The 27,258-nt window shown below is 51.5% G+C and overlaps 1 protein-coding gene across 2 annotated transcripts in view; it reads left to right on the top strand.

Annotated features, from left to right (window-relative positions):
- Positions 1-27,258, top strand: part of LOC101687323 (transmembrane protein 132B) — a 353,637-nt gene that overhangs the window by 243,780 nt on the left and 82,599 nt on the right. For both annotated transcript variants that reach the window (XR_006604769.1, XM_045073646.1), the window contains exon 4: positions 19,031-19,217. Coding sequence is in view for 1 of the 2 variants with exons in the window: in XM_045073646.1 (XP_044929581.1) it covers positions 19,031-19,217 (187 nt within the window). In the remaining variant the exon portion in view is untranslated. The remainder of the gene's footprint in view (positions 1-19,030; positions 19,218-27,258) is intronic.

Genomic DNA, 27,258 nt, shown 5'->3' with positions numbered 1-27,258 from the left:
CGAGTTATGAAGATTACGTATCCGTTTCTGCTGTGGAACAAATCACCCTACTGTGAAGTTGTCTGAGACAACAGCCATGTGCTTCCTGCCGAATTATCTGCGTCTGCCGTTCCGGTCGGGCTCATTGGGACAGTTCTTTCTTTGGGCCTTGCCTGCACCCTCGGTCAGCTGCCAGAAAGCCCATTTGGGACACTTCACGACACAGCGGCCTAACCACGACCACGGGGAGAGAAGGACATGCAGTCTTTCCTGCAGGTGGAGTCTTAGTCTACTAAGAAGGTGAGCTTCCGGAACGAGACTGAGTTGAAGACGGGATTTATCACATTCCAGCGTGTATGTATAGACACCAATCCAGTTTTTTTTTTTTTTTCCTGGTTATTGGTTCTGAGACACTTTCGTCCTAAAGTGACTCATCTACAGTCTCCGTTTGCCTATGCAGACATCCCTTTCCTTGTGTCTGGCTTTGTGTGCGTGAGTCTTCTGATTACCCACTCAGCTAGCATGCAGCCAGACGTCTGTGCTGTCAGCAGAAACATTAGTGTCACACTGAGTGCATGTATTCTGGGTGCCGGGGTCAACTCCCCTCCAATATCACGATTTTGTGACTTGACTTCTGTGGAAAAGGGAGGTGGCCAGTTTGAGTGGCCCTAGGCAAAAGAGGGCTGCAGTACGACGCTCAATTATTTCTGAAATCTTGTGATGGCAGAATCCACCTGTGAACTTTTATGAAATTTGCACATTGATTGTGTCACGGTGCAACTCAGAGCATCTTGGAGACATCAGTGACCCTATGTCATGTTCTCTTTCGGGCACTATTTAAAACTTCCCAGTTATAAATGCGGAAGAATTATTATTTAGCTACATAAAGCCATCTATGATGTTTTAGTTTCTTGCTGGTGGGGGTCCACACCAGAGGTTAAGTATATAAAGAGGACCAAATGGTTTGCTTTTACCCTTCATAGTAATTCTGACATTAATCCTGAAGAGTTGAACTCTTTCTATGCACCAGGCACTATGGTGAATATTTTGCATTTAGTATCTAATTGGATTCTCGCAGTAACCAGGCAATGTAGACATTGTTGTCCTCACTCGCAGATGAGGAACTTAGGGTGTGAGGAGGTTAAGCCCAGGTAAGTAAACGACACAAGGCTGATGCGAACCCAAGTCCGTCTAACCCCAACGTTCCGAGTTCGACTTCCATGAAGGCTTGATCAGGAGGCCTGTGGTAGTTTTCAAACAGCAAGACACACTCTTGGGACACTCCTCTCATGGAGACGCGGAGCTTAGTTCCTCTGCCCTTGAGCGTGGGCGGGGAGACTTAGCGACTCACTTTGAAGGACTGCACCGGGGTGGGAGTATGGGTTTGTGACTTCAGAAGCCAGGTCACAGAAGGCATCACCCCACCCTCCTCCCTCTCTCTCGGATCTTGGCGTGCTGGGGACAGCCAGCTGCCGTGTCATGAGGACACTTGAGCGGCCCTCGGAGAAGACCGCGGACGAGGAACGGAGGCCTCCCGCCAAGCCCTGTGTGGGTGCGCCATTGTGAAAGTAGACCTCCAGCCCCAGCCGAGCCTTCAGATGACGCGGCCCCAGCTGATGTCCTCGCTGACTCGCCAAAGACTCTGACTCAGAACCACTCAGCTCAGCTGCTCCCTAATTTCTCACCCCAAAGAACTGTGAAATAGTGTTTATCATTTTAATCCATTTTAATGGGGATCATTAGTCCTGTGGCAGTAAATAACTAAATATACATCCCTTCCAAGTAAAGGTGAACCCAGGCAGGCTTGTCTGAGCGATCACCAAGCCCGAGCTCACAGATCTGCATTGGTCAGGTTTCCTGGGAAGCCTTGACTCACGGAGGCTGGTGTGGCTTTGCCCCACTTTGCCCCACATCATACACTTCATTGCACATTCAGGCAATGCCGCTCGTGTGCCATTGGTGTCCACATCTCAGAATACTTCTCTAGGAGCCAAGAGCCCTGTTTCAACCCTCCTACCCTCTCCGGTGTGGCTGCATGTACACCTGTGAGCCCCTAGTCGTGTGGGGCGTTCTGTGGATGGCCACTGGCCTGCATGAACCGGAGCGGGCTCAGGCCATCCCCCAGGCACCGTGTGGCCCACTGACTCCTTGGGTCGGTAGGTGTCTGATTCAGCTGTGGGGACCCGACGCGGGCAGAAAATGCAGCCAGTTGTTTCCCTGCATCAAAGACCAAGAGATGCCTTTTTAGCATTAACCTGAGGCCACCTTGGAAGAAATATTCAAAATAGACATGTTTAAGGAGCAGGAATGGAAAAGCCAATCTCTCTCTGGGGAGAGGTAAAAGGGTGGGTCAGGATAAAAGGGACTGTGAGGATGACACTTAAACCAAAGTAATAAATTGGATTTCAGGAAGATTATGGGAAAGGGGGAAAATTGAATCAAGGAGAGCCGGCTGGCAATTGTGGGCATCTGGGGTCTGTGGGTTTCTGAGAGTGCCCCCCTCCCCCTCCCTCCTCACCTCCCGGGATAGGGGAGCAGGATGGGGTCTCCTCCCCTTTGTACAAACTCTGATGTGTTCGGTCAGAATCTGGGGCTCCTGGTCCATGCCCGACGGGACTACTGGGTAGCCTCATGTGGCCCCTCCGCAGCGTCCTCCCCGTACGGCTGCTTGCGGTTTGTGCAGCCAGCCTCACGCATCCCGCATCGGACAGCGGAGGTGCGGACGTGTCTCTGGAAACCTGAGGGGCAGGGAGGGGGAAATGGGGGGGCTGCTGATTTTCCTGCAGCACATTACCAGGCACCTTGTGCCCCCACGTCCCCGGGCCTTTCCGATTGTCCCCCAACGTGGCCCTTGCAGCTCCATAGGCCACAAGGGGGCCAGTGGCCGGGACCTGGTGGGTGCGGGTGGAGAGAAGGTTAACGCAGGGGAAGGACGGAGCGCCCAGAGAGTGCGTGAAGAGTGGGGGGCTTACACGGGGCTGAGAGGCCCGTCCCTGCAGGGGATGCTGCGACAGCTGTCTCTAGCTGCTCCGCACGTTGGCCCATTCAGTCCTCACCACAGCGCCGAGGGGACCCCTCCGCAGAGTGCAGGAGGCATTGTGTCAGAGGCATTTTGGGGTCAGTGGCCGCTCAGACAAAGGAAATGACATTCCTGCACCCCCTGGGGACAGCGGGAGCCCTGGTGGGATGCAGGTGGACCTCCAGGAGGACCTCTGCCACGGGGGAAACGTGCAGTGGATCAGTGTTGCCATATATCTCCCTTCTGTGCCCAACTTGCCTCAGAGTCTCTCGCAGGAAGCGCGCGTGAGAAAGGAGGAGGCTGGGGAGTGCGGGTCAGCCCGGCCAGGTCGGCGCCCTGCCTACCCCATGAGGCAGGGCACGGGAGAGAAATCTGGGAGGTAGCCTGGCGTCACACAACGTGAACCCCAAATTCCGGGCGTGCTACTTGCTCTCTGGTGGCCTCACTTCCCATTCGTCTTTCCGCTCTTCTCTGCTGGGCACTTTGGGGGTTTCTTGCCAATGGGTCGCTTCACCTGGGCTCGCTTGCTGCTGGCTGGGCTCAGCCCGTGTCGGACACTGGCAGGAGACCAGACGGCCGGCCAGGCGAGGTCAGGGTACGCCCTCCTTCCTGCCTGGTCCTGGCGATGGCTGCAGCCCACCAGGGCTCTCGCTGTCCCCAGGGGGTGCAGGAATGTCATTTCCCCGCTAGCCCTGCAAACACGGGTGGTCACAGCTTGGCGCTCAGGCTCATCTCTGAGTTCCCCATCATCCCTTCTTAGTTCTCTTGACCCTGCTCGTGCTTCTGCGAAGCACGTGTTCCGTCCGTCCAGTACTATTCCACCAAACCAGCATGGAGTCCTGCTTCCTGTGGGCGCTGCTGGGACCCATGGCCTGTGGGGCTCGGGCTCTGCCGTGTGAGTAGTGGCAGAAACGTATGGGTTTGCTCAACTCTTCTGGGAACAAGGTCCCTGTCGAGGACACCGGGCAAAATGGAGAGACGTACCCCTCCTGTGTCACATGTGTGCTGATGTCACTATGTTTTGAGAAAGGCTGGGGTGAGAGGGATGTCAAGCCTTCTTCTTCTTCTTTTTTGATTTTATTTGTCAGAGAGAGAGAGAGCGAGCACAAGCAGGGGCAATGGCAGGCAGAGGGAGAAACAGGCTTCGAGCTGAGCAGGGAGCCTGAAGCGGGGCTCAGTCTCAGGACTCTGGGATCATGACCTGAGCTGAAGGCGGAGGCTTAACTGATTGAGCCACCCACGTGTCCCTCAAGCCTTCTTTTTGGTGGCAGTTCATGGCTAGTACTGGACTTTCCATTTAAGGTCCTTTAAAAAATGTAATACTTTGTTGCACTTGCTAAAGAGACTTCTCAGAACATTTAAAGTTCACGAGGGCTGAGAGGCTGCTGGAGGCAGTGGTGCCTTTGCTTTGATGCATCTGAGTTGTAAGAACACGGGGTTGTGCCCTCCAGAACCTGAATTGTCTTTTACCATTGGCGCTCTGCTCGTTTGCACGGTGGGGTTTGCATGGTGGTGGGATCCTAACCACTTAGCTCTGGATTTTGAAACCGAAGAAAAAAAAAAAAAGGGAAAATGGTCTCCCTGGATTTTTCAAGACAGGCTTGTAGCCTGGGGTTGGGGGATGTTTCATGGTAAGTGGTGATGTAGGCATTTTGGGGAGGGTTCACACTGGCATTGGGTCTTTTCTTCTGGAAACATCAGGCTGCCCACCGAAGAAAGTACTAGGCACTAAGAAGAGAGGCGTCTCCGGCAGTCGACACAGGTTTATGGCTCTCTCGGTCTCTCCCCATCTTTCCGCTGGAATATGCTTAAAAGCCAGTGGAAGTCCCCACAGTTGAGATGATAAGGCAAGTGAAATCATGCCACCAGCGGACCATGAAACGCCGTTTCTCCACTTCATGATGGACTTTAATGCTGTCATAGTACATCAGTGTTTTCAGTGCAGGCGGCACGAAGCTTTAATCAGCTTCACCCAACATCGGAGGGAATGGATGGCACCAGGCAAGCCAGGGAATGGCTCTGGCACTGGGCCACCCAGGGGCGAATTGGGGGCGCTGTCTGGGTCCTGGACCACCCCACGTACCATCTCCCCCGCTCCCTGCCCCGCCAGCCCTTTGCTGTGCTCTTTTGTCTCCCTCACACGTCGAGGGCTGACTTCTGCCCGCTCAGAATCCCTTCCACACGGAGCCTGAGTGTTCAGTGCCCTTGATTGTGTTTCTTTCTGTGCTCGCAAAGATCCTTCTCCGTGCACAAGGGCAGACTCTGTTTAGGGTGTGAATAGTGTCATTGATTAGATCTCTGCTTCTTTCATCAAAGGCGTATTCTAGTCGTGACCTTGGAGCCAGATCTCTACCACTTTCTCAGTGTGGCCCTGTGAGCCAGTGACCCCACATTTCTGAAATCATCTTGTTGTGTGTCATTTGGCAGTGACAGGGCCTGTACCGGGGGCGGGGACAGGGTCCGCTGCACTGTGCATGGGTCAGCTCCCCAGAGGGGCCCTGCTGGAGAGCACCCAGGCTCGGGGCCTTGCTTGCAGGCTGTGGGACTGTGACGTCTCTTATTTCTCTGCTTGTTTCAGTGGTTGGGACTTTTTTCTTTTAATTGACGCTCATAGGGGCCTGGAAAGGGTGAGATCTCTATAACCAGGGACCTGGGGTGGGGAGTCCACATTGCAACCAGTGTCTGGAGAGCTCGGCCCCTTGCTGGGACATTGAAGTTTTGTGAAAAGGGCCTGTCTCACTGAGGACTGTCTCTTCAGGATGGAGGCTGGCTGGTGGAAGCGTCTGGAGGTGGACCACAGGGCTACTGCCCAGTCACCCTCTGCCTCCTGCTCATTACTCCTGCCTTGAGTTTGTGCCAGTGTGTGTGTGTGTGTGTGCATGTGTTCTGATGGCTGTGCAAGGGTGCAGGTGTGCATGTGAGTGTGTGTGTAAGTGCACATGTATAGGACATGTGTACTTGAACACGGCAAGCCTCTTACCACCTCGGAGCCTCTGCCCATGCTGTTCCCCTTATCTGGAACACAGATCCTGGTCCTCCATTGAAACCCCAGCTCTCACATACCTCTTCTCAGAGGGGCTCCTTTGTTGGCTCTGTCTCACGGTCCCCACCATCTTATTGCATCTTGTCCTCATCTCTGTGTATCTCTGCACCAGTCCGGGCTAGTTGACCCTGTGAAAACACACCACCCCCAGTCTCAGTGGTTTAAAACAACAGAGGTTCATTTTCCCACTGAGGTTCGGCTGGGGGACTCTGACCATCTGTCTCTCAAGTGACCCACACAGCGCCTCCCCTTGGAGGCTGCTGGTGGCAGTGACAGGGGCTGCAGAGGCTTGTGCTCTTGCGTGGAAGGGACACATAAAATGTGCTGATCGTGGTGGGTCACTTGGCTCCACCCAGTGTCACGTGAGTCGGAAGCATAGTCAGCCCTCCCCTGTGTCCAGAGCACGAGGAGCTGGAAATATCTAGGGAAGGTCGTTAATGACTGCTACACTCATTGTTTGATTCTTGGCTCATTTGTTTTCTTACGAGCTTGTTAATGGTTTCCCTCCAGTGGAGTGTAAAGTCCAGGACAGCAGGAGCCTCACCTGCCTCGTCCACCACTGACTCCCGGTGCCAAGGACAGAGGTTGGCACCCAGTAGATGCTCAGATACATTTAACTGATCGTTTGAATGAATGAGTTACAGTCCAGAACTTAGAGATCCAGACACAGAGTGTAAGTTGGTGAAACTCTGACCGAGTTAGGAACCAGGTGTGGATGACGGCTTCTTTTTATGTCTTCCCAGGCATGCTGACCTTGACATTCTGGGACAGTCCCGACTTTAAATGTTTGGCTCCCATTTAGAAGCTCACATATTTTCAATAACATGCTCTCCTTCCGTGTTCAGAAAGTGTGGTCCCAGACTCCTAGCATCTCTCACGAGGGTGAATCAGCCAGACGGCATCAGAGGTAGCAGACAAATCATTCCCTTGAGACTGAATGGAGTTTTCAAAGAAACTGACTTTGCAGGCTCTGACCTTGAAGGTTCGGAGCTGCAGCAGGGATTTCTCTTTACTCCGATGTCAGGCCCCTGCCCCCACCTGGGCTCAGTCTCCCAGGATGCTCACGCCACGCCCCCGCCCCCACCCCTGGAGTGGTGCTGGGTGCACCCAGGGCATTCTCATGGTGCCACAGGTCAGCTAACCCAACAGCCACCACACTGCCGCAGAGCCCCTCATTAGTGCAGCAGAGCTCCACTGCCTGAGCAGATGTCACCTTTCCTGCTATTGTTCTAGGCCAATTAACGGTCGCTTTCCTCCCCGGGTCTGACCTGGTGTGGACTCACTTCGGATATCGTCATTATCTGGAGTCATTTTCATTCCTTCAGGACATGCAGCATGGACATGTTTGTGAAGTTGAGATTGATGTGGGGTGAGCGCTGGGCAAGTTCGAGGTGCTGGTACATGTGAACCCCTGTTCCCTCCCCCAGCACCTGGACGGGGATGTGTTTCCCTGTCCTGAACCGTCTCGTGTGTGCGTCTTATAACTGGGTGGATGAACCGCCTTGGGGGGTAAAAAATCCAGCTCTTGACTGCTGTTCCCTGTTCTTTCATGCCTGATTCCACTCCAGAATTTCCTCCTCTGGACCAAATCGGTCTCTCCTACTCAGAGTACAACAGGACGGGTATAGCCTAGTTCCACGTAAAGAATTTCAGGGGTGTGGGAATATGTATAATCAGCAAAAGGAGAAGTCAGAGAAGTGACAAGCACATAATCCTCCCTAATTGCGGTTGACTTAAGACTAAGACCTAATCACTATGGAGTAATTGGTCTATGAGAAGGATCTGGAAGCTGTTGTAACTCATGCAACGGGCCAAGCAGGGGATAGGATCATTGGATTTTAATTAATTGGCAACAGGAGAATTCCTGTTTCCTGAAGGAGAGCTCCTCATGTAGGGAGATTGACACACTTTGGGATTCTACGAGCTTGCAAATCACTTCCATTGAATTTCTGCCCAGCTGACATTTATTGAAAAGCCGCCAGGTAAATGGAAGGTTACAAGAAGTCTAATCTGATTTTTGACCCAAGTGGTGTTCAGAATGTCAATGTATTTGTGGGCTTCTCTTAACTCTACTCAATTTCAAGGTTAATGAGGTTAGAGACTCTATTTGTGGGTTTTGTTTTTTTTTTTTTTAATGCCCCAGGGTGTCTGTCTGTCTATCTACCTTGTCTTTAATTTTTTTTTTGTTTGTTTGTTTCCTTTTGTGGTGTTGAAATAATTCCTGGTGATTTAGAGGTGCGTGAGCTTTGGGAATGTCCGAGTCAAGGGTAAATATTTGACCGTCTTAGGGAGAGCTGACGATCATTATCATTTGTGGTACTTCTTGGAAAATGGTTCTTGTAGCTCTTACTGATTGTCGACCCATCGTAACCGTGCCTGCCTTTGCAACATTAGCACTGGACACAAGAAGAATATGTTCTAGAGGTCTGCTCTACAACACTGTTGCCTGGACATAGCAATACTGTATCGTGCACTTGAAGTTGTTAAAGGTAGATCTCACATTAAGTGTTCTTACCACAGTGAAAAAAAGCAGCGTTGAAGATTCCCAGTCCAGTGATGACTAAGGAATTGTCATCATGTTATGCCCTCACAGTGGACAGCTGTGAACTGGAGATGATGCAGAAGCAGCTTTCTAAAGGGTGTAGAGAGTAACCGAGAGAAGCAGACCCTCGGGAACAGAGAAGAGCATTGTGGGAATTTCCCGCTATACGACGACTTAGAGACTGATGGCAGTCCCCGTGCAGGGAAGCCGACTCGCAGATAGTCCAGCCTTTCCCGGAGCTATCACGGAGGACGATGAAGATGCCGTAAGCGAATATGCCCATTGAGAGAGGGAGCGGGATGTGGGTGGGTGGACAGGAGTGACCTCATGCACAAGGATCCTAATGTATATATATGTGTCCTCACACACGTGCACCCCAAGGTCGCCATAGAGATACGGTGTTGAAGCATGGACTCTAAGGTTCACAGCTCCGTCGCTCACTCTTTCATGACGTATTTATGGAGGGCCTCCCGTGGGCCAGGAACTTTTCTTGGAGGTACTGCAGGACCGTAAAGAAAAATCCGTGCCCTCGCTGAGTTTACAGTCTAGGAGACAGAAACAGCCCATTGCCAAGGCTAGGAAGTAAAATAGAGTAAGTTTGTGGTGGTAACTGCTATGCAGAAAAAGCAGGGGAGGGTGACAGAGATGGCCAGTGTGGGAGATGGCTCTTTCCGTGGGGTCTCCAAAGAGAACCTTGCTTGGAAGGGGACATCTGAGGCAGGTCCTGAAGGTGAGGGATACACGGTACAGTCGTCACCGGGAGGAGCAGCCCAGGGAGAAGGGAGGGCCGCAGCAGCTGTGTGCCAGGTGCCGACAGAGCAGCAGGGGCTGGTGGGGCTCGAGCCGTGAGCAAGGGGGCAGCAGAGTGTCAGGGGGGCAGCAGGTGCCGGGCTATGTAGGGCCTTGTGGATCTTTGTAAGGACCTGCACTTTTATGGGAACGAGAAGAGAATTCCTCGAGGATCTTGACAGAAGAGTGGAAAGAGCTGACTTCTGTTTGTTAAGGAGAGCTCTGGCTGCTGCTTCGGGCAGCACGGTGGTGGGGACTGGTGTGGAAGGAGTGGGCAGGGTTGGGCAGCGGGAAGGCAGGTTCTACCAGGTAGAACTGGTAGGCTTTCTGGACAATCGGAGGCGGGCTACCGAGGAAAGAGGGGTTCAGCACGGACACCCGATGTCGGACACCCGACTGGAGCTGTCCAATAGGCAGTGGGATGAAAGAGGCTCGAATCTGGGAGAAAAGTCCAAGCAGTAGGTAGAACTTCTTGATTCTCACACATTAAAGCGCCAGCCCTCCGCCTGCAAGCAGTGAAGTCACCGGGCGCTTACAGTCAGATGTCTGTGGCTGTGAAATACCTCCTCTGATGGAGGGCTGCTGGAGGCCCGGCTCAGGCCTGATCTTTGCTTGGTCGGCCACAGCGCAGCCCTGGTCCACTAGTTGTTGCCGTCCTGTAACGGAGAGCCGCGCCTAATTCCTGGTGCAGGATGTTGCTCTTGTATCTCGGCAGGGAAAGCACCAGGACCAGGAACAGATTGGTGCTGATCACGGCTGCCGGCCGGGCCCTGATGCCCCTGGTGGCCTGCAGGGTGCCCGACTTAGCAATGCCCTTCACGCCACCTGGAAGAACCCAGCTAGCCAGCATGCAGAGGGCACGACCCTGGGACCCTGGCCTCATTAGTAGCTGCTCACACTTGGAGAAGCCAACCCGCCCATTAGGCAGGCGAAGAATCCCTATTTAATGAGGCCCTTCCCAGCATAGGTGCACAGCGATCCTTGGCCACGCGGCAGGAGGCAGGTTCCTGCTCAGAAGCAGACTCTGAAAAGCAGCTAGAATTTTCTGAGTGTGATTCTGGTCTTCATGACTGGGCCTGACGCAGAGCTGGGGACGCTGTCATCTCTCGGCAATGTGCAGGCCCAGGGAAGTGACTCATTGCACTCAGCGTCTCGTGCATGGACTCCGGAGGTGACCCTGGTCAGTCCTGGGGGCGCCCCTCTCCTCCCTGCCTTGGGACCTGCTTCAGCCGGGTTTCAGCCACTCACTGCACCCCTTCTGGGCGCCCAGGCGGATTGCCCTTGCCAGCTGGTCCCCGTGGCTGGCTGGTGGCTGGTTCTGCCCTCACTTCCTGTTGGGGAGGAGAAATGCCAGAGCTCCCCTTCCCTTCGGGTCAGAGAGCAGGGCTCTAGAGGCTAGAACAGAACGCTCAGTGTGCACCGTGTCATGCCTGTTCGTGCTCGCAGACACGCAGCCCTCTCTGGGGGGCTGGTAAGAAAACGAACAATGACTGTTGTTGGCGGAGGGGAGAGGGGCTGGGGGTCTGGAGGCAGCAAGGGAAGGAGGATTCACTGTTTCACTGTTGTCTTCTTTGTATTTTTAGAATTTTTAAACCCAGCAATCTATTATTTATTCAAGAATTAACATGTTTATTAATAATGTTATTAAACCTTATTTATTAAAAAGCAACATTATGGGGGCTTTTGGGTGGCTCAGTTGGTCAAGTGTCCGACTCTTTGATTTCGGCTCAGGTCGTGACCTCGGGGTTCTGGGTTCGGACCCCCCACTGGGCTCCACGCTGGCTTGGAGCCTATTTAAAAAAATAATAATAAATTAGCAATATGATTCCCAACTCCGTATTTAGGTGCGGCCGAGAATGTCTTGGGAACGCAGAGGAGAACTAACAGCCCCCAAGGCCGGCCCCGAGCACAGGCCAGAGCCCCTGGTGCCCTCTCTCACGCCGGCCGGCGCGTCTTCGCCTCTCCTCTTTAGGGGGACCTAATGGCATTTGATCCCACGAGTCATCTTCTAGAACAAGAGTTGTCCTCAAGGGTGGGCATAGGAAGGAACAGAGGGGCCGACTCGGAGAAGTTGTACCTCGGAAGTCGGTATGAGGGATGGTTTCTGGGTCGGGTTTCCTGGAAAGTTTTTGGGGATGTTGTCGGCAAGATAGCGGGGGAAGGAAAAGATTAATTGTGGCGATTGTCTTAGTTGTCTCCGGGCTTGTCATGGTGACGCTGATAAAACCAAATATGCTGCAAGTGAGGGTGAGTGTTGGTGGGAGAAATAGTCCTGGGTTTGGCAGCTGAGAAGATGCGGGGGGGCTGGAGGGGGCTGCCCGAGTGTTCGCTCATTCCCGGGATTGATTGTTCTCAGCTCTGGGAAAAGAAGCAAAACTCAGGTCACTCATACCAGCCTGCGAGGGACTTTAAAATATTTAAGAAAGAAAAGGAGAGGATATAGTTTCCTTATTTCCTGGGGTTGGGACGTGGGGGCCACGGGTTGGCTGTCTCCTCGCGAGCTGGTTGAAGAGGCAGATGGGGAGTGTCCTGGCTGGATGCCAGCAGAAGTGCCCGTGTGAGAGTCAAACAAAAGAAGAAGAAACCTAACAAGGGGGAGAGAGAGAGAGTTAGTTGAGGATGGCAGCTTTCTATATTTAAATAAATGTTTATTTTTAAACAAAATGTTCCTTGATTAGACAAACATATGGACAATACTCCCAACACACCTTCAATGTTGTCCCCCAGCTTCTTTTTTTCTTACCACCTGACTTCATTCTCTTCACATTTTGAAAGAACTAAATACTCTACACCCAATCGGAGCCTTTCCGTGCCTCTTGCTGGTTTCATTCTCTCTCTCCTCTGAGGAGGACATTATCATCATGGTGCACGTTTTCATGGTTTTTAATATGGGCAACAGAGAATGGTTGCCCACGTGCTTATCGTTTTAATACAAAGTATTAGGCCATGCAGATCCTTTTGTGACTTGATTTTTTCCTCTCATTTTTTTAAACTTTAGATAATTAAGATATAATTAACATACTATAAAATGCAACCTTTCAAAGTGTACGATCCTGAGTTTTTTTTTAGTAGATTCATCAAATTGTAGAATCCTCCCCAGTACCTAATTCCAGGACATTTTCATCACCCCCCAAAGAAGCTCTGTACCCGCCGGTAGTCAACTCCTACCGGACAGTTGGATTGTTTTCACTTTTTGGCTGTTCTGGAAAATGCTACAATGAACATTTGTGCCCAGCTTCTTTGTGGACACTCTGCACTTTTTCTGCGCCAAGCTGGGAATTTTCCAGAAGGTTCTGACATGGCTAGGGAGCGCTCCTCACCCAGCTGAGGTCAGGGTTCACTGCCGAGTCCAGAGCAGAGCCGCAGCGAGGGGCTGGGTAGCAGGATAATACCACGGCAGGAGGTTGGGGCAGGGTGATGGGGAGAGAAATGTTCCCAAGAGGAGGAGGAATCCTGTGAGTGGGAAACAGCTCACCAGGTGTTTACTAGCAGACCAAAAACAAAACGTGTTTTCTCAGAGATCACAAATGCCCACAGGGACCCAAGGGACACAACACATGGATAAAATGGCCTGTTGGAGAGTTCCAGCCCCAAGGGTGGGGACAGCCTTCTGTGGCTCTGGCTGATTGTTGCCGCAAGGGGCCTGTGGAGTAATATCGCCTGGTCTCCCCATCTTCCCGGAGAAGCCAGAAACCCCATCTCTTTGGGGGAGCAGATGTGTGGATTCTCTGCATTTAAAAATATTGGCAGCTAGTTCACATTTCGTAAGAACGCGGAGTGGGGGGCAGTTAATAAAGGACGGGTCGGGCCACAGTGAGCCCAGGGGACCACATTCTAACCTCTGGGCTTTCTGTTTAGCTTTTCCTAGTCAATCAGAAATGCAATAAAGGAGCCTCGACCCTTGGACTGTCCCCAACTGACACAGTCTCAGAAATTTTTTTCCAAGTTCTATATAAAAATTTGATGATGGGAAGTCAGGAAATCAAACCAACGAGGAGAGAATGTTTTGAGTCTGAAAGATTCTAAGTCCCTGCTCGAGACTCCTGGCTATTAACTATTTTTAGACCTTTGAATGCCAAACACTGCCCGACTCGCCAACCTGAAACGCTCTTCCCACGGCAATCTTTGGCAGCGCTGCCTTTGACAAAACAGAAATGAGGAGGGAGTGCCTGGGTTTTATGGAATTGCAGAAGGAGATGATTTATTCATCCCAGATCCTGAGAGCTGGTCATTAGATCAGGATGAAAAGAGCTGCGTGACAGGCAGAGTGATGGACTACGGAGCCTCTGCCCCCTGGATGGGCCTGATGAGCAGCGATCGCTTCTTTCCTTTCTGCGCGGACTGGTGTGGGGGGCAGTCCAGGAGGGGGAAGCATGTGAGGAGGGACCCCAAGCAGTGGGGCTGCAGCAACTGCCTGTCTTACTAGTCTGTTGTTCAAAGATCAGCCTGAGTCCAGCCTCCTCCAGGAAGCCTTCCCTGACTTTCCAGTCTGTCTTCTCCCAACACCTAGTCTCAGGGTTCGCTAAGCACATGTTCCTCTGAGATCTCATTCCAACTGTTGTTGGATAGTCCTTGATACCAAATGAGGACCAACCACATCCCAGGCAGAGTTCTAAGTGCTGGGGATACAATAACGGGCAAACACATTCGTAGGAATGTGTGTGTGTGTGTGTGTGTGTGTGTGTGTGCACGCGCTCATGAGTGGGGGTGGGGACCAACAGAACTGATCAATCAGTTAGTCGACAAATCACTTAGTAGGTGGAAAGGTAAAAGCCACAGGAAACAGAGAGCTGGCTAACGGGGTCAGAGCTGTAGGTATGGGGATGGAACTTTCGATAGCGTGGCCTGAAGGGGATTTACTGAGCAGGTGGTGTTTGAGCAAACACTGAATGGATGTTCTTTTGCCTTTAGCACCTTGTGCTCATGCTGAATGGCTTGGGATAAGCTTTTCCCACGATTTTTTTTTTTTTTAAAGCTTAAAATAGATTTACTCATTTATTCAACAAACATTTGCTGAGGGTCTGTCTGGCTTCTCATCATCCTTTGGGTCTCAGCTCAAATATCATTTCCTATACAGGCAGGCCCCAGACCTTTCATGGTCTCCTGTTGTAATCTATATTCTAGTTTAAAATAAAAATGGACCCTTTTGATTTAAATTTTTTTTTGTATTTATTTGTATTTAAATTTTTTAAATTAAAAAATTTGTTCAGCTTTTTTAAAAAAGAAAGGTAATTCTATTTCATTTTAGGACAGCATCTTCCACGACCAGGACTTGCCTTCTTTATTTACCTGACCAGCAAGACAGGGATCTTATCTGTTTCGTCTACCAATGAATGCTCAGTGCCTAATGCATAATATGTGCTTACTAAATGTCACTGCATAAATGAGTGTGCCGGGGACCATGGTGACTGTCATGTTACAATAGGCTTTGGCCTTTGAAGAGTCAGGTTCATGCCACCCAGCAGTCCTCTCCTTGGTATTTTGCCCAAAGGAGTTGAAAGCTTATGTCCACCAAGATGTCCTTCAGTAGGTGAGTGATTAAATAAATCGTGGTCCATCCCAACAATGGAAAGTTATTCGGCACTTAAAAGGAACGAGCTGTCAAGCCACGAAAAGATGTGGAAGAACCTTAAATACATATTTCTAAGTGCAAGAGGCCAGTCTGAAGAGGGTTCACACATAGGATTCCAGTGATAGGACATTCTGGAAAAGGCAAAACGACCGAGACAGCAAACAGTTCAGCGGCTTCCAGGGAGTGGGCAGAGGAGGGATGGATAGGCAGAGCACAGGGGACTTGCCAGAGGATGGTGAGACTTCTCTATAGGACACCATGAGGGTAGATGGAGGTCATCCTGCGTTTGTCCAAGCCCGTCGAATGTACGCCACCGAGACTGAACTGTGAAGTCAGCCATGGAGTTTGGGTGGTGGTGATGTCAACATAGGTTCATCGGTGGTAACAAATGTACTGTCTGGCGGGGAGGCTGATAGTGGGAGAAAGTCGTGGGGAGGTCAGGGGGCTTCTGGTGGGGGGGTGTCTCTGTACCCTCCCCTCCACTCTGCTGTGAACTTAAAACTTTGTGAAAAAACCAAGTCTTAAAGAAGAGAATGACATTGTGGTCGTGGAGACAGACCTACCTTCTCAGAGCAAAGAGTATAAACACACTGTCCAGCCAGGCCCAAGAACATGGCTCAGAACTCAGCGGGCTGGTAACTCCTTGTCTCCTGGAATGCAGAGGGCAGCCCTGGATCTTTACAGGTGTCTGACTGCGCCGTTTAGGTGTGGTCAGTGAATTAAACAGATAGGCACTGAAGGCCTACAGTTTTTTGGGTGTGTCAGCTGCCGCAGGCACCTCCCGGTCCCCACAGAGTGAACAGGCTAGAGGGAGGTTGGAGCTCAGCCTTCTTGTGCTCACTGGGAGGAAGCAGCACAACCTCTCCCGGGACCTTTGCTCAATGGGGTCATGAGCCAGTAGGTGCCTTGCTTTGGGTCATTTAAAAACGTAATGCCAGAGAAAAGCTCTTAAGACGGAGATCCCGACGGAGGTCAACCTTTCTTGCTCCACTTCTAGAGAGGCTCATGTGGGGAAAGCTTCAGCAGCTCAGCCTGGGAGCTCAGAACCATCTAGGGGTTGGTGGGGGTGGTGGGGGAATCATGCATGTAAATGGTACAACTTGCTGGAGAAGAGTTCAAGGTTTCGAGCCCTCCCCTCCCCCTTCTCTTATTTCTCCCTCTCTTCTTCCTCCCCTCCCTCCCCCAAACAGCCATGATTGTCATCATGAGTTAGATGCTGAGAAATGGCGGGATGTGGCTCTCGGCGACAAAGCTGCTGGTTTGGGTCCCCCATACCCCTCCCCTGTCTCCATCTCTCCTCCTTCTTGCCTGTGTGTCTGAGCTGCAGTCACACTGTGCATTCAAAAGCGGCCTCAGCCCCACCTTAGGGGTCCTGGAGTCCTGGGGAAGATGCTCAGCTTTACTCAAGCAGAAGCTTCCGTGGGAAACAGGACTTTGGGAACCAAGTCCTTCTGGGAGGATGCTCAGTGCTCAGCCTCGAGGGGAGCAGCAGCCAAGTAGCAATTCCTGCCTGACCCCTCCGAACACACACACACACGCGCGCGCACACACACACACACACACACACACACACACTTCTCCACCCCAGGGAAACATATCTCATGAATATCTCACAGCCACAATACTGATCCAGATTCCTCAAAGGCAGTTGGTAATTATTAAATTGAGAGGATCGTGAAGCACTTTTCTAAATTTGAAAGGTTTATCCAGGACAGATCAAGACCAGGTAAAGTTAATAATTATAAACCCATTTCCATAGAAATGGACTTATTAGCAAGCATGCCAGCTGCCTGAAACTAAAAAGACCCCTTTCCTCCGGTTTGAAGGAAATGACTTAAAATAAAAACCTGTGCGTAAGTGACTCTGAGTTGATCCGTTTGTAGCTGGACTCGGGCAGATTCCTGTAGCTCGGGCAGCTCATGGGCTGGACAGTCAGAGAGGACCAGGAAAGGCCCGGGAAGAGAGGAGGGGGCTGGCCCTTTCACACAGACCCTGCCCCCTCTGCCCTAAGACTGGCTGTTTCTATACCCCCGAGACCAGAGCGCAGATTTTGCAGGATCAAATCGCTGAGAACACAGAGAGTTATGCTCCTTTTCTTCTCTTGCTGGGGGTCTCAATTTCTTGGTGTTTGCCTTGCTGAGGTCTACCAAGTGCTGAGAACCCAGGAGGAATTAGAAGCAACTCCCAAGGGGCGCCTGGGTGGCTCAGTGGGCTAAAGCCTCTGCCTTCGGCTCAGGTCATGATCCCAGGGTCCTGGGATCGAGCTCCGCATTGGGCTCTCTGCTCAGCGGGGAGCCTGCTTCCTCCCTCTCTCTCTCTCTGCCTAACTCTCTGCCTACTTGTGATCTCGGTCTGTCAAATAAATAAATAAATAAAATCTTTAAAAAAAAAAAAAAAAGCAACTCCTAAGTCATGGTTCCGAGGACAGTGCAGCCCAAAGGAATTGAAGATCTCGTCCAATAGGACCAAGCATCTCTTGTAGGAGACTCAACAGATGGAGAAGTAAAGACTTGCCTCCGTCCCTAAGACCCTGAAACCCCGTCGGCAACTCAGAATTTGCTCTTAGCCTCCCCTTGTCCTGCCTCCTTACTAGAGATTCCCAGGTAAACTGGGGCCCCCGGGTGGGGGTTCTCCCGTGTGCCCACTGTCCATCTTCTCACGAACTGAGGGATCTCTATGCCATACATGCTGTCTTCCCTGTGCAGAACACCGTGACAAATAGATACTTGAGGACAGAGCTCCCATGTCCCAACCCAGCTTAACTGGGACCCCAAGTGTCATTTTAATAAATTTGTATTTCAGGGTGAATAGCCATTTCTGGCTGCTGGCCACAGTAATGGACAGAGCACTATCCGAGAGTTTCTTAAAGCCTTGCCTGCATGGAAGAGGGTTGGGCATGACCCGTTCTATCTGGAGTCTAGTGTCGTTCTGATTTGAGTGGAATTCTGCATCGGGCAGGTCAGTTCTGTCAATACTATCCCTAGGGCTGACCCTTGCCTCTGGTACCTCTTGGCTGCCTCTAACCATCCAGTTGGGGTTTTCACCCTCTTCTGAAGTCAGCAGGGGGGAGGGGAGCTGTCCATGGTACGGCATTTCTGGTGGGCGACCAGCAAGCCCGGGGTTATTTTCAAAACTCTTTCGGCAGACCCTGTCCACACCCTGAAGGCTTCCAAGCCCATTTTGGTCCAGGCAGGCCCACTGACAGTAAACGAATAGGATGGTTTGTGTGACTCAGGTCTCGGGGAACAAGGAATCGGTCACTCTGCTGTCAGGTTCCTGGGGTGGGGATAAAGTTAGCATCAGGGGTGACGGGAAAGGCTACAGAACAGGAGTCCTTCACAAATCCTGTGCTGGATGACCCTAGTCTTAACTCTGTTCAGTGACGTCTGCCGCTGGCACAATGGGCTGCCTATAATTTACAACATCCCCGTCAGTGACAAGGTGCTCCCGTGTGCAAACATACTGAGAGTGACGCTGGTCTTTTTCATGTTTCTGTGTCGCATCCGCCTTCTTCCCCTCCTCCAAACACATACGCAGTGCTGCCACTCCATGAATTAAGGCAGGGGAATTCTTATGTCTCATCTCACTTCAGGGTCATGACACGAGGAATCACTTATGTGTCGCTCATGGTTACGTAGTGGACAGGGAACTATGGAGTCCTTCCCCTGCTTGGTCTCATCATGCTGCCACCAGTCCATGACGTCATCACCCTTCTCCCCAAATCATAAAGCTCTGAGTTTGAGCCACAGGTCCACAGACATACAGATACGCAAATGTGGAATTAGCCAGGGTCCAGGCTGTGCCTCAGGAATGGAGGGAGGCTCAGGGCCCCTCGCTGTGTGCAAACATGGGGGTGGGGAGAGCTGTCTGACCTGTTTACCCAGGGAAGACAGATGGGTTTCCACTGAGCCCTGCAGACGGACGGCCCACCCACTTGGAGGTGTGGGGGTCACTGACAGCCCATGAATCAGGCTCTGTCAACACTGTTGTATTGGGCTTTTGACTGGCAAGGAGGAACATGGCATTCATGTTGTTCTGTGGAGCCTCAGGTTTTCAACTGCACTTCGACCTGTGTTTGTTTTCCAGGGCAAATGGCACCTTCTATGAGATCCTGCAAGTGGACTTTGGGATTGACAACAGCAGCGGCCTGGCCGGGGCACAGCCCATCACCTGGCAGGTAGAGTACCCGGTGGAGGACTCCATGAGTGAGCTGGCCGTCTCCGAGATCTTCGTCAGCCCGACATCCTTTGTGGGCATCGTCCCTCTCGCAATGGTGAGAAATTTGAGCTTCGGCAGAGGGTCACCAAGAGGTTTTCTTGGTGCGCTTCTAATGTTCCAAGAAACATGACATGTTTTATAACCTGTTTTTTTTTTTTTTTTTAATGCACCTGATGAGAACGTTTAAGCAAGGGAAATACACTTGGGTTACATTTTATTAGCCTGCTTTCTCTAATGCCTTTTCAGAAACTATTTGGAGTCTGCCGTAAATCTCTTCTCCTTTGCGGATATTGGTGAATATTTCCTGGGGGCTCCTGTTCTTTATGGCCTCAATCTGGGCCCCCATCAGGACCGAGGGCTGGGTCAAGTGGAACGCACCAGGCGTCCGAGTGGGCACAGTGCTCTGCACGCTGAGTGAGCAGTTCTGGCCACCAAGCCTCACCGGGCAGTTCCCAGGTAGTGTGGGGCCAGGCAAGCTGAAAAATGTGATAGCCTGAAGCAGGCTTGTTGAGGACTGGCCCGCTGAGCCTGCAGAGAGTCCCAGAGTCCGTAAAACCACTTCCCGTTTCTGTTCCTGGCCGGGAGGTGACCAGATTTTCCCTCTGAGCTTGGTTAAAGCTCCGTTCATGACCAGGCTCAGGGGCCCCATCTCAGAACAGGGTCATGCATGAGGTTCCAGAGTGTAAAAAGGACAATGCTGGTGAGTCACAGGGGTCCTCAGTTCCCAGGAGTACCCCATTCCTAATACCCCTTCCCGCACTGGAAATGTTCAGTGGAACAGGAAATATTCAGCATTGCTTCAGCCTTCCGTCTGGCGACAAAGCATGAGGGTCAGCACCCAGATACTGTAGGGCAATCTGTGGGTATTTCTATTGTCCATACTCCAGTTGGATACCAGGGTTGAGGTCCTCGCAGATGAAACCCTACACCTGCCAATGCAGTCTGCAGTTCCCATATCTGGGTTCTTACGCTTGTCTATGCCCAAAACATACTTTCCCTATGTGTCCCCGTGCCTGGCTCCTTCTCTTCACCTTGACTGTGAAGAGACGCACCCTCCAACCACGTGGGCCGGAACTGGCTCTCTGTCCCCGTTGCCCGGCTCTCCCTGTTCACACCACTGCCCTGTTTCAGCTTCTTTATAGATGTTATTGGTGTTGGAGGTGCAGGGCTCCCCTTCCATCCCCTTCCTGCAAGGTGAGATCCGTGAGGGTAGGAGTCCGTCAGTTGTGTCCACATCTGCGATCCCAGCACCTAGAACAGTGCCTGAGACAGTGGCTGTATGCTGTGGATGAAGGTCAGCGCATGAATGAAGCCCTTGCTTTCATCCCAGCTACTGGGCTTATCTAGTTCTCGAAAGTTAGCCCAATGGAGTTGACCCGCCTCGGCCGCAGTCTCCATTTTGGTTTCGGTGCAGCTGCAGGCAGCAGGAAATGGCCCTGTTAAGGGGCAGAGAGAGACGGATGTGGATTTTAAAGCAGAACGAGACTGTTCTGATTCTCCAGATCAACCTCAGTCTGGCTGAGGTTGGCTTATGGTTTTACGCTGTGTCCTTACCATGGGGGGGGGGGGCTCTGTGCTTAACGGGTGGTTCTCTGTTCATGGGGATTCCGCAGCCTCCTGTTGCTTCTGAGGACGGAATTCCGAGGGAGAAGGTCACGCCCTCCTCTGAAGGGCAGGTGCCGGTTTTGGGAAGAGCAGGAAAGGGGGCTGGAACCAGGAGAGGGGCAGAGCCCCGTGGTTGGCCAAGTGCAGCAGCCCGCAGACCAAATCCAGGGTCAGACACAGCCATGACCATTTGTCATGGGTTGTTGGTGGCTGATTTCACGCTGTTGTGGTGTGTTCGGCGTTTGCAACAGTGTAGCCTTGGCCAAACTTTGGTTTTAGCATTTCGCTGGCCCTAATCGCCGGCCCTAAGTCCCCTTCTGAGGAGAGTGCCTGCCAGTGGGGACCGTTATTCTGCTGTTATTGGGCTTCAGGGGATGTGCTGGTTGTCCTGTCTCTTGGGATCCCCTTTCCTGATGAGATCTTTGTTACAGACACACAGATGCTCTTTGCTGACGGTGACACCCTCTCTCACGATGCTGCCTGAAGACCTAACTCACAGCTCTGGGCTGAGTGGGTTGTCCCTCACAGGGTCAGGGCTCGGAGCTGGGACAGCACAGAATTGGGTGGGGAGAGAAGGAGGCGGTGAAACCCACACAGGAAGGAAGGAAGAGCCTGGCAGGGCAGGGAAAGCAGGCATTCGGAATGTGGCCCTAGATCATGGGCTGGCTTTGATGGTCTCTCTGCATGGGTCGGCACTTCCCTGTGGGGTGTCCCTGCTCTTTTTTTTTTCCTTAAGATCTAATTGGCTTTATTAAACATTTCACGAATCGGGCAGTATCTTATTTAGAAAGTAGGAAGGACTTCCAAAGGGCTACAGAAAGGGAGGGGCTCTAAAGGCAGGACAAGAAAGTTATAAGCAGAAAAAAGGATTATTTCAGGGGAGGTCACCTTCCATTGCAGACAAAAGGGTCTCGGGTAAATTATCTCCTCTTCCTTTGGGGGATGGAGAGGGCCCGTGGGACAGGTTGCCTTATTGGTGCTGATCAGAACATTGCAGACCAACCAGTTAATTCTATGTTCCTGAGGGAGGTGGACATTTTCAGGAGGCCGGGTGTGGGGCCCTGGTTTGGTGATGTGGTCGTGGCATAAGTGACTCCATTATGTTATGTTATCTTATTTTGTTTTAATTCTATTCTATTCTGTTTTATTCTATTTATCTTTTCAGTGTTCTAAGATTCATTGTTTATGCACCACACCCAGTGCTCCATGCAGTCCATTCCCTTCTTAATACCCAACACCAGGCTCACCCAAGCACCCACCCTCCTCCCCTCCAAAACCCTCAGTTTGTTTCTCAGAGTCCACAGTCTGTCATGGTTTGTCTCCCCCTCTGATTTCCCCCAACTCACTTTTCCTTTCCTTCTCCTAATGTCCTCCGTGTAATTCCTTATGCTCCACAAGTAAGTGAAACCATATGATAACTGACTCTCTCTGTGCGACTTATTTCACTCAGCATCATCTCCTCCAGTCCTTTCCATATTGATGGAAAAGTTCAGCGTTCATTCTTTCTGATGGCTGAGTAATAGTCCATTGTATATATGGACCACATCTTTATCCATTCATCTGTTGAAGGGCATCTTGGCTCTTTCCACATTTTGGGTATTGTGGCCATTGCTGCTATGAACGTTGGGGTACACATGGCCTTTCTTTTCACTACATCTGTATCTTCGGGGTAAATACCCAGTAAATACCTAGTAGTACAATTGCTGGGTTATAGGGAAGCTCTATTTTTTATTTTTTGAGGAACTTCCACACTGTTTTCCAGAGTGGCTGTACCAACTTGCCTTCCCCCCAACAGTGTAAGAGGGTTCCCCTTTCTCCACATCCTCTCCAAAACACATAGTTTCCTGTCTTGTTGATTTTGGCTATTCTAACTGGTGTAAGGTTCTCAGTGTGGTTTTGATTTGAATTTCCCTGATGGCCAATGATGATGAACATTTTTTCATGTGTCTGTTAGCCATTTGTATGTCTTCTTTGGAGAATTATCTGTTCATGTCTTCTGCCCATTTTTTGACATGATTATCTGTTTTTTTTTGGGTGTTGAGTTTGAGGAGTTCTTTATAGATCTTGGATATCAGTTTTTTGTCTGTACTGTCATTTGCAAATATCTTCTCCGGTTCCATGGGTTGCCATTTTGTTTTGTTGACTCTTTCCTTTCCTGCTCCTGTGTCTTACTGACTGGTGCCTGGGGGTGGAGTGCAGTGGATACCAGTGGCGAGCTTGCCTGCATCTGGAGGTTTCTCTGCTGCCTTCCTTCAGTCACCCCCATTCCCTGCCCTCAGGGGCCATCCTGGTGCTTTGCCGCTCAGGGAGGCTGGTTTTATGTGTGTTGTGCACGCGGCATGCCTCTGACCATTTGACGCCACCCGGTGCTCCCCATCTGGCTGGTCTTTACTCAGGGACAGTTTCTCACATTGGGCTTTCATTCCTTTTGGCAGGAAGGCGCCGGGTTTGGGTGGTTGAGTGGCGCTGTGTATCGCTATCTATCTCTCAGAGCACTATAAAGAGTGGCTCTGACGTGGCTCCGAGCACCAGAGCTATTTTGTAAAGTTGGCCATGGGACCGAAGTTGGTAGCTCCTCCTCTTGTAGTCAGTAGCTGTAGCCGTTCCCCAGACACACAGCTGCCAAGGGGAGAATTCCGCCCACCGTGCTTGGCAGGGAGTACCTTCTACGTGCTGCTTCCTTTTCTCTCTTCCTGCCTTCCCCTTCCCTTTCCTCTCCCCCACTTTCCCTTCGTCACCTCCTTTCTTTCTTCTCAGTGGCAACTAACTCTGGGCGGCTTCTGCATGGAAGACATGACTTGTCCACAGAACATCCACAAATAGGCTTGTTGCTGGGAAAGGGCTTTGCCTTGGGATTCTGGTGCACCCTGTCTATGGGCTGTGCACCCGTGCTGGGACTTCTCCAGCACCGGAAGCCATCCCCATGCCCAGCTCCTACAGTGCCCTGCACCCAGCAGCTTTGCCCAGCAGCCACCGATGCCTCTGATGAGACATCTTTCTCTAAAGAACAGTCTTCAGGATTCCAGGAAGTTCCACTGGCATGCTACCTCTGCAAGTTCTCCACGTTCCGTGAGCTGGGACCACACCCTGTCCAGCAAGAGCTGGATCTCAGGGCAGGGGAGGCGGCGGGGGGCTTGTTCCTGGGGCCCCCAGCTCAGCCCTGGAGCCGTGGATGCTCGTGAAGGCTGCCATTCGAACACTCTTCAGCGTTCTGATTCTCCAGATCAACCTCAGTCTGGCTGAGGTTGGCTTATGGTTTTACGCTGTGTCCTTACCATGGGGGGGCTCTGTGCTTAACGGGTGGCTCTTAAGTAGCGAGAACATAGTGATGGAAGCCTGAACACGCAGCTCAGCAATGAGTACGATGAGCAGGCAGACACAACAGAAGAGTCGGGAACTCTGGCCAGAACAAGATTCCACTGGCCCCGGGGCTGGAGCAAGGGGAGGCATTCCTGGGAAGCAGGCCTGGGTCCTCTGAGCAGCAAGAACCCCACAGAGAATGGATCTGAAGGTCCACAGGCTCTGGTTGATGCCGCCGTCTTGCTGGTTTTGTTGCACAACACGACTCCAATGTCTCAAGTGTGTCCTGTTCATCAGAAGCCCGTGCATTCGGAACACAGCCACACTTGAGTCCTGGATCTGCCCAGAATGTTCCACTTGGCTGGTTTCTGGTCTCTTTTGGCCTCAATAGTCCACTTGGAGAGGCCTCTCCTGGCTGCTCAGACCAAATTAGTTCTGTCCTTCTTACACTCTTGTTCCCTTGCTTCTTGTAGACCCCACCAGTGTCTGCAGTTCACGCTTATTTACGTGATTGTGCATGTCTGTCTCAGTGTGGCTCTGATCACGAGAAAGAATTTAAACAGAGAAAGTTTGCTCTAAAGGGTCATTATTCATAACAGAGACTGGAGTAATGACGGATTGCTTAGTAAGAAACAAAGAGAACGCTGAAGAGTGTTCGAATGGCAGCCTTCATGAGCATCCACAGCTCCAGGGCTGAGCTGGGGGCCCCAGGAACAAGTCCCCCCCGTTCCCCCCCTGCCCTGAGATCCAGCTCTTGCTGGACAGGGTGTGGTCCCAGCTCACGGAACGTGGAGAACTTGCAGAGGTAGCATGCCAGTGGAACTTCCTGGAATCCTGAAGACTGTTCTTTATAGAAAGATGTCTCATCAGAGGCATCGGTGGCTGCTGGGCAAAGCTGCTGGGTGCAGGGCGCTGTAGGAGCTGGGCATGGGGATGGCTTCCGGTGCTGGAGAAGTCCCAGCACGGGTGCACAGCCCGTAGACAGGGTGCACCAGAATCCCAAGGCAAAGCCCTTTCCCTTGGAAACGTCTCTCCAGCACCCCTACTGACAGCTCAACACGTCACCTTTTGGCAAAGGAAAGGGCTCGGGCCCATTTACATAGAGCAGGTAATGAGGGCTGAATTTGGAGCTGGGCGGCAGTAGGTTGGAAAGCAGAAACAGGATCGCAAGCTCCTGGATGGGAGGGACCGTGTTTGCTCTGATCACTGGGGACTCCATGCATGATGCCGAGCATACAGTATTTGCTCAACAGATGAATGGATGGTCATATTTACTGTCAGAACCCAAGGCCACTGGCTGGAGCTCTCCTTTGCGGAGTCGATTTCCTTTAGCTGCAGTAACAAATCACTACAAGCTTAATGACTTAAAGCAACAAGAAATGATCATTTTATAGTCTGGAGGCCCGAGAGTCTGAAATGGGTCTCACTGAGCTGAAATCCACCTGTCAGCAGAACTGCATCCTTCCTGAAGCTGAGACGGAGAAGCCACATATTGCCTTTTCCAGCTTCTAGAGGCCACTCACATCCCTTGGGTCCCGACTCCATGTCATTCAAACCTCTGCTTCCGTCATCACATCTCCTCTGTGACCCTCCTGACTCCCAGAGTCCCTTAGGAAGGCCCTTGCAATGACATGGGTGCCACGTGGATGTTAGCCAGGAAAATCTCCCCATCTCAAGAGTCTTCACTCTTCGTCTTGCCAGGTGAAGTAACATATCCATGGATTCTGGGGATTATGATGTGGACATCCTAGAGGGGCCATTATTTCCTCCCACCTGCTTTGCACAGAACCCCAGTCTCCCCTTTCTAGTCTTCCTCAGGCAGTTTACTCCATCTCTCTTCCCATGATCTGTTCCATTGCCTGAGGAGCTTTCTGGGTCTCGTGTCATCCCCAGCCCACCCACCCCCTCTGACACCTCCAGGCTCCGAGGACACTGCTCTCCTGGCATCAGGGAAGCCCTCTGCACTCTGCTTTTCCAGAGGATCTCACGATAGAGACCCCACAGGCATGATCATCTCTAGCCTCTTTGTTTACAAAGACAGCCTTTCATTCTGGAGGGTAGGGGCCACCATGGGCCTGGGGCCAGGGAGGCTTCTGTTGTAGCTCCTCCTCCAACCCCAGGAGCTGGGGAGAGGAGACCTGAGGGCAGAGCCTACCTGGCTTCTCATTCTGCATGTAGCCTCCGAGGGGTCCCCTAACTTCTCTTTGTTGTAGTTTCTCATGTGTGAATCCCAAGTAAGAACACTGGTCCTGTCTGTTGCACAGTGATGTCATATGGACCAAGGGACCTAGAACAAGTACAAGCATGCTTACAACATCCAGGAAAATGTGAAGGTCATGCGTGCAGTGGAGAGCACCCCAGGTAGATTGACCCGGATCCAACTGTTATGTCGAATTAACGACCCTCTCTACCTTGTCAGTTTTGTTATCCTGTTCATTTACTTGGGTGATGCACATACTGGGAAAATTTCAATGATTTTTGCCTTTAAGGTAGTTGGCAGTAGAACATTTTGGTCAGGAGTACAGCTTGTTGGGTCAACTTGTTTAGACCGAAATTGGAATTTTAGTGTTTACTGGCTGGGTTATCGTGGGCCTATCACTTTACTTACCTGAAACTCGGTTTTCTCCTCTGTAAACTGAAGAAATGAGGTTTCTTGTCTTTTAGAGTTTCATGAGGACTCAGTCGGACTACAGGGAGGGTGTTACTGTGTTGGCCCAGCATCCTGTCGGGACTCAGTCAGCTTTAGTCATCATTATTTTCATCATGGCTGCCATTTTCTCTGGACATATGCGGGCACAGCTGTCACACTTTGGGTGAAGGCCAAGCCGAAGTTCAGTCTCAGAGTGGGTGGTGGGTTCTCCTCCTGGAGGGAGCTAAGAGTTTGATTTCATGAGTCAGAGATTGCCAATGGTCAGAGGTGGGGAGATGAAGACCTGGTATTTGGGGACTTGGCTGTGACAGGGCAAGAGGGGGGAAGACTTGGGGTGGGCAGTCAGCTGTAACTCCACCATCCGTCTTTCTATCTGTCTGTCCATCCATCAGTCTCACTGCACCTTCTGACCTTCTGAGGGGGCACCATGGCCCTGGAAGGCAACCCAGGCTTATGATTCGGAACTTTGCTACCAAGTTGTGTAGCCCTGGGTAACATTGGAGACTGTTGGCACCTTTAGGGTAGAGAAACAATCTCTACT

The sequence above is a fragment of the Mustela putorius genome, unplaced genomic scaffold, assembly GCF_011764305.1.
Source record: "Mustela putorius furo isolate JIRA1106 unplaced genomic scaffold, ASM1176430v1.1 tig00537248_pilon_pilon_pilon, whole genome shotgun sequence".
Lineage (NCBI taxonomy): Eukaryota > Metazoa > Chordata > Mammalia > Carnivora > Mustelidae > Mustela > Mustela putorius.
Note: the sequence above shows the minus strand (reverse complement) of the source record. Positions and strands in the feature narration are given on the sequence as shown.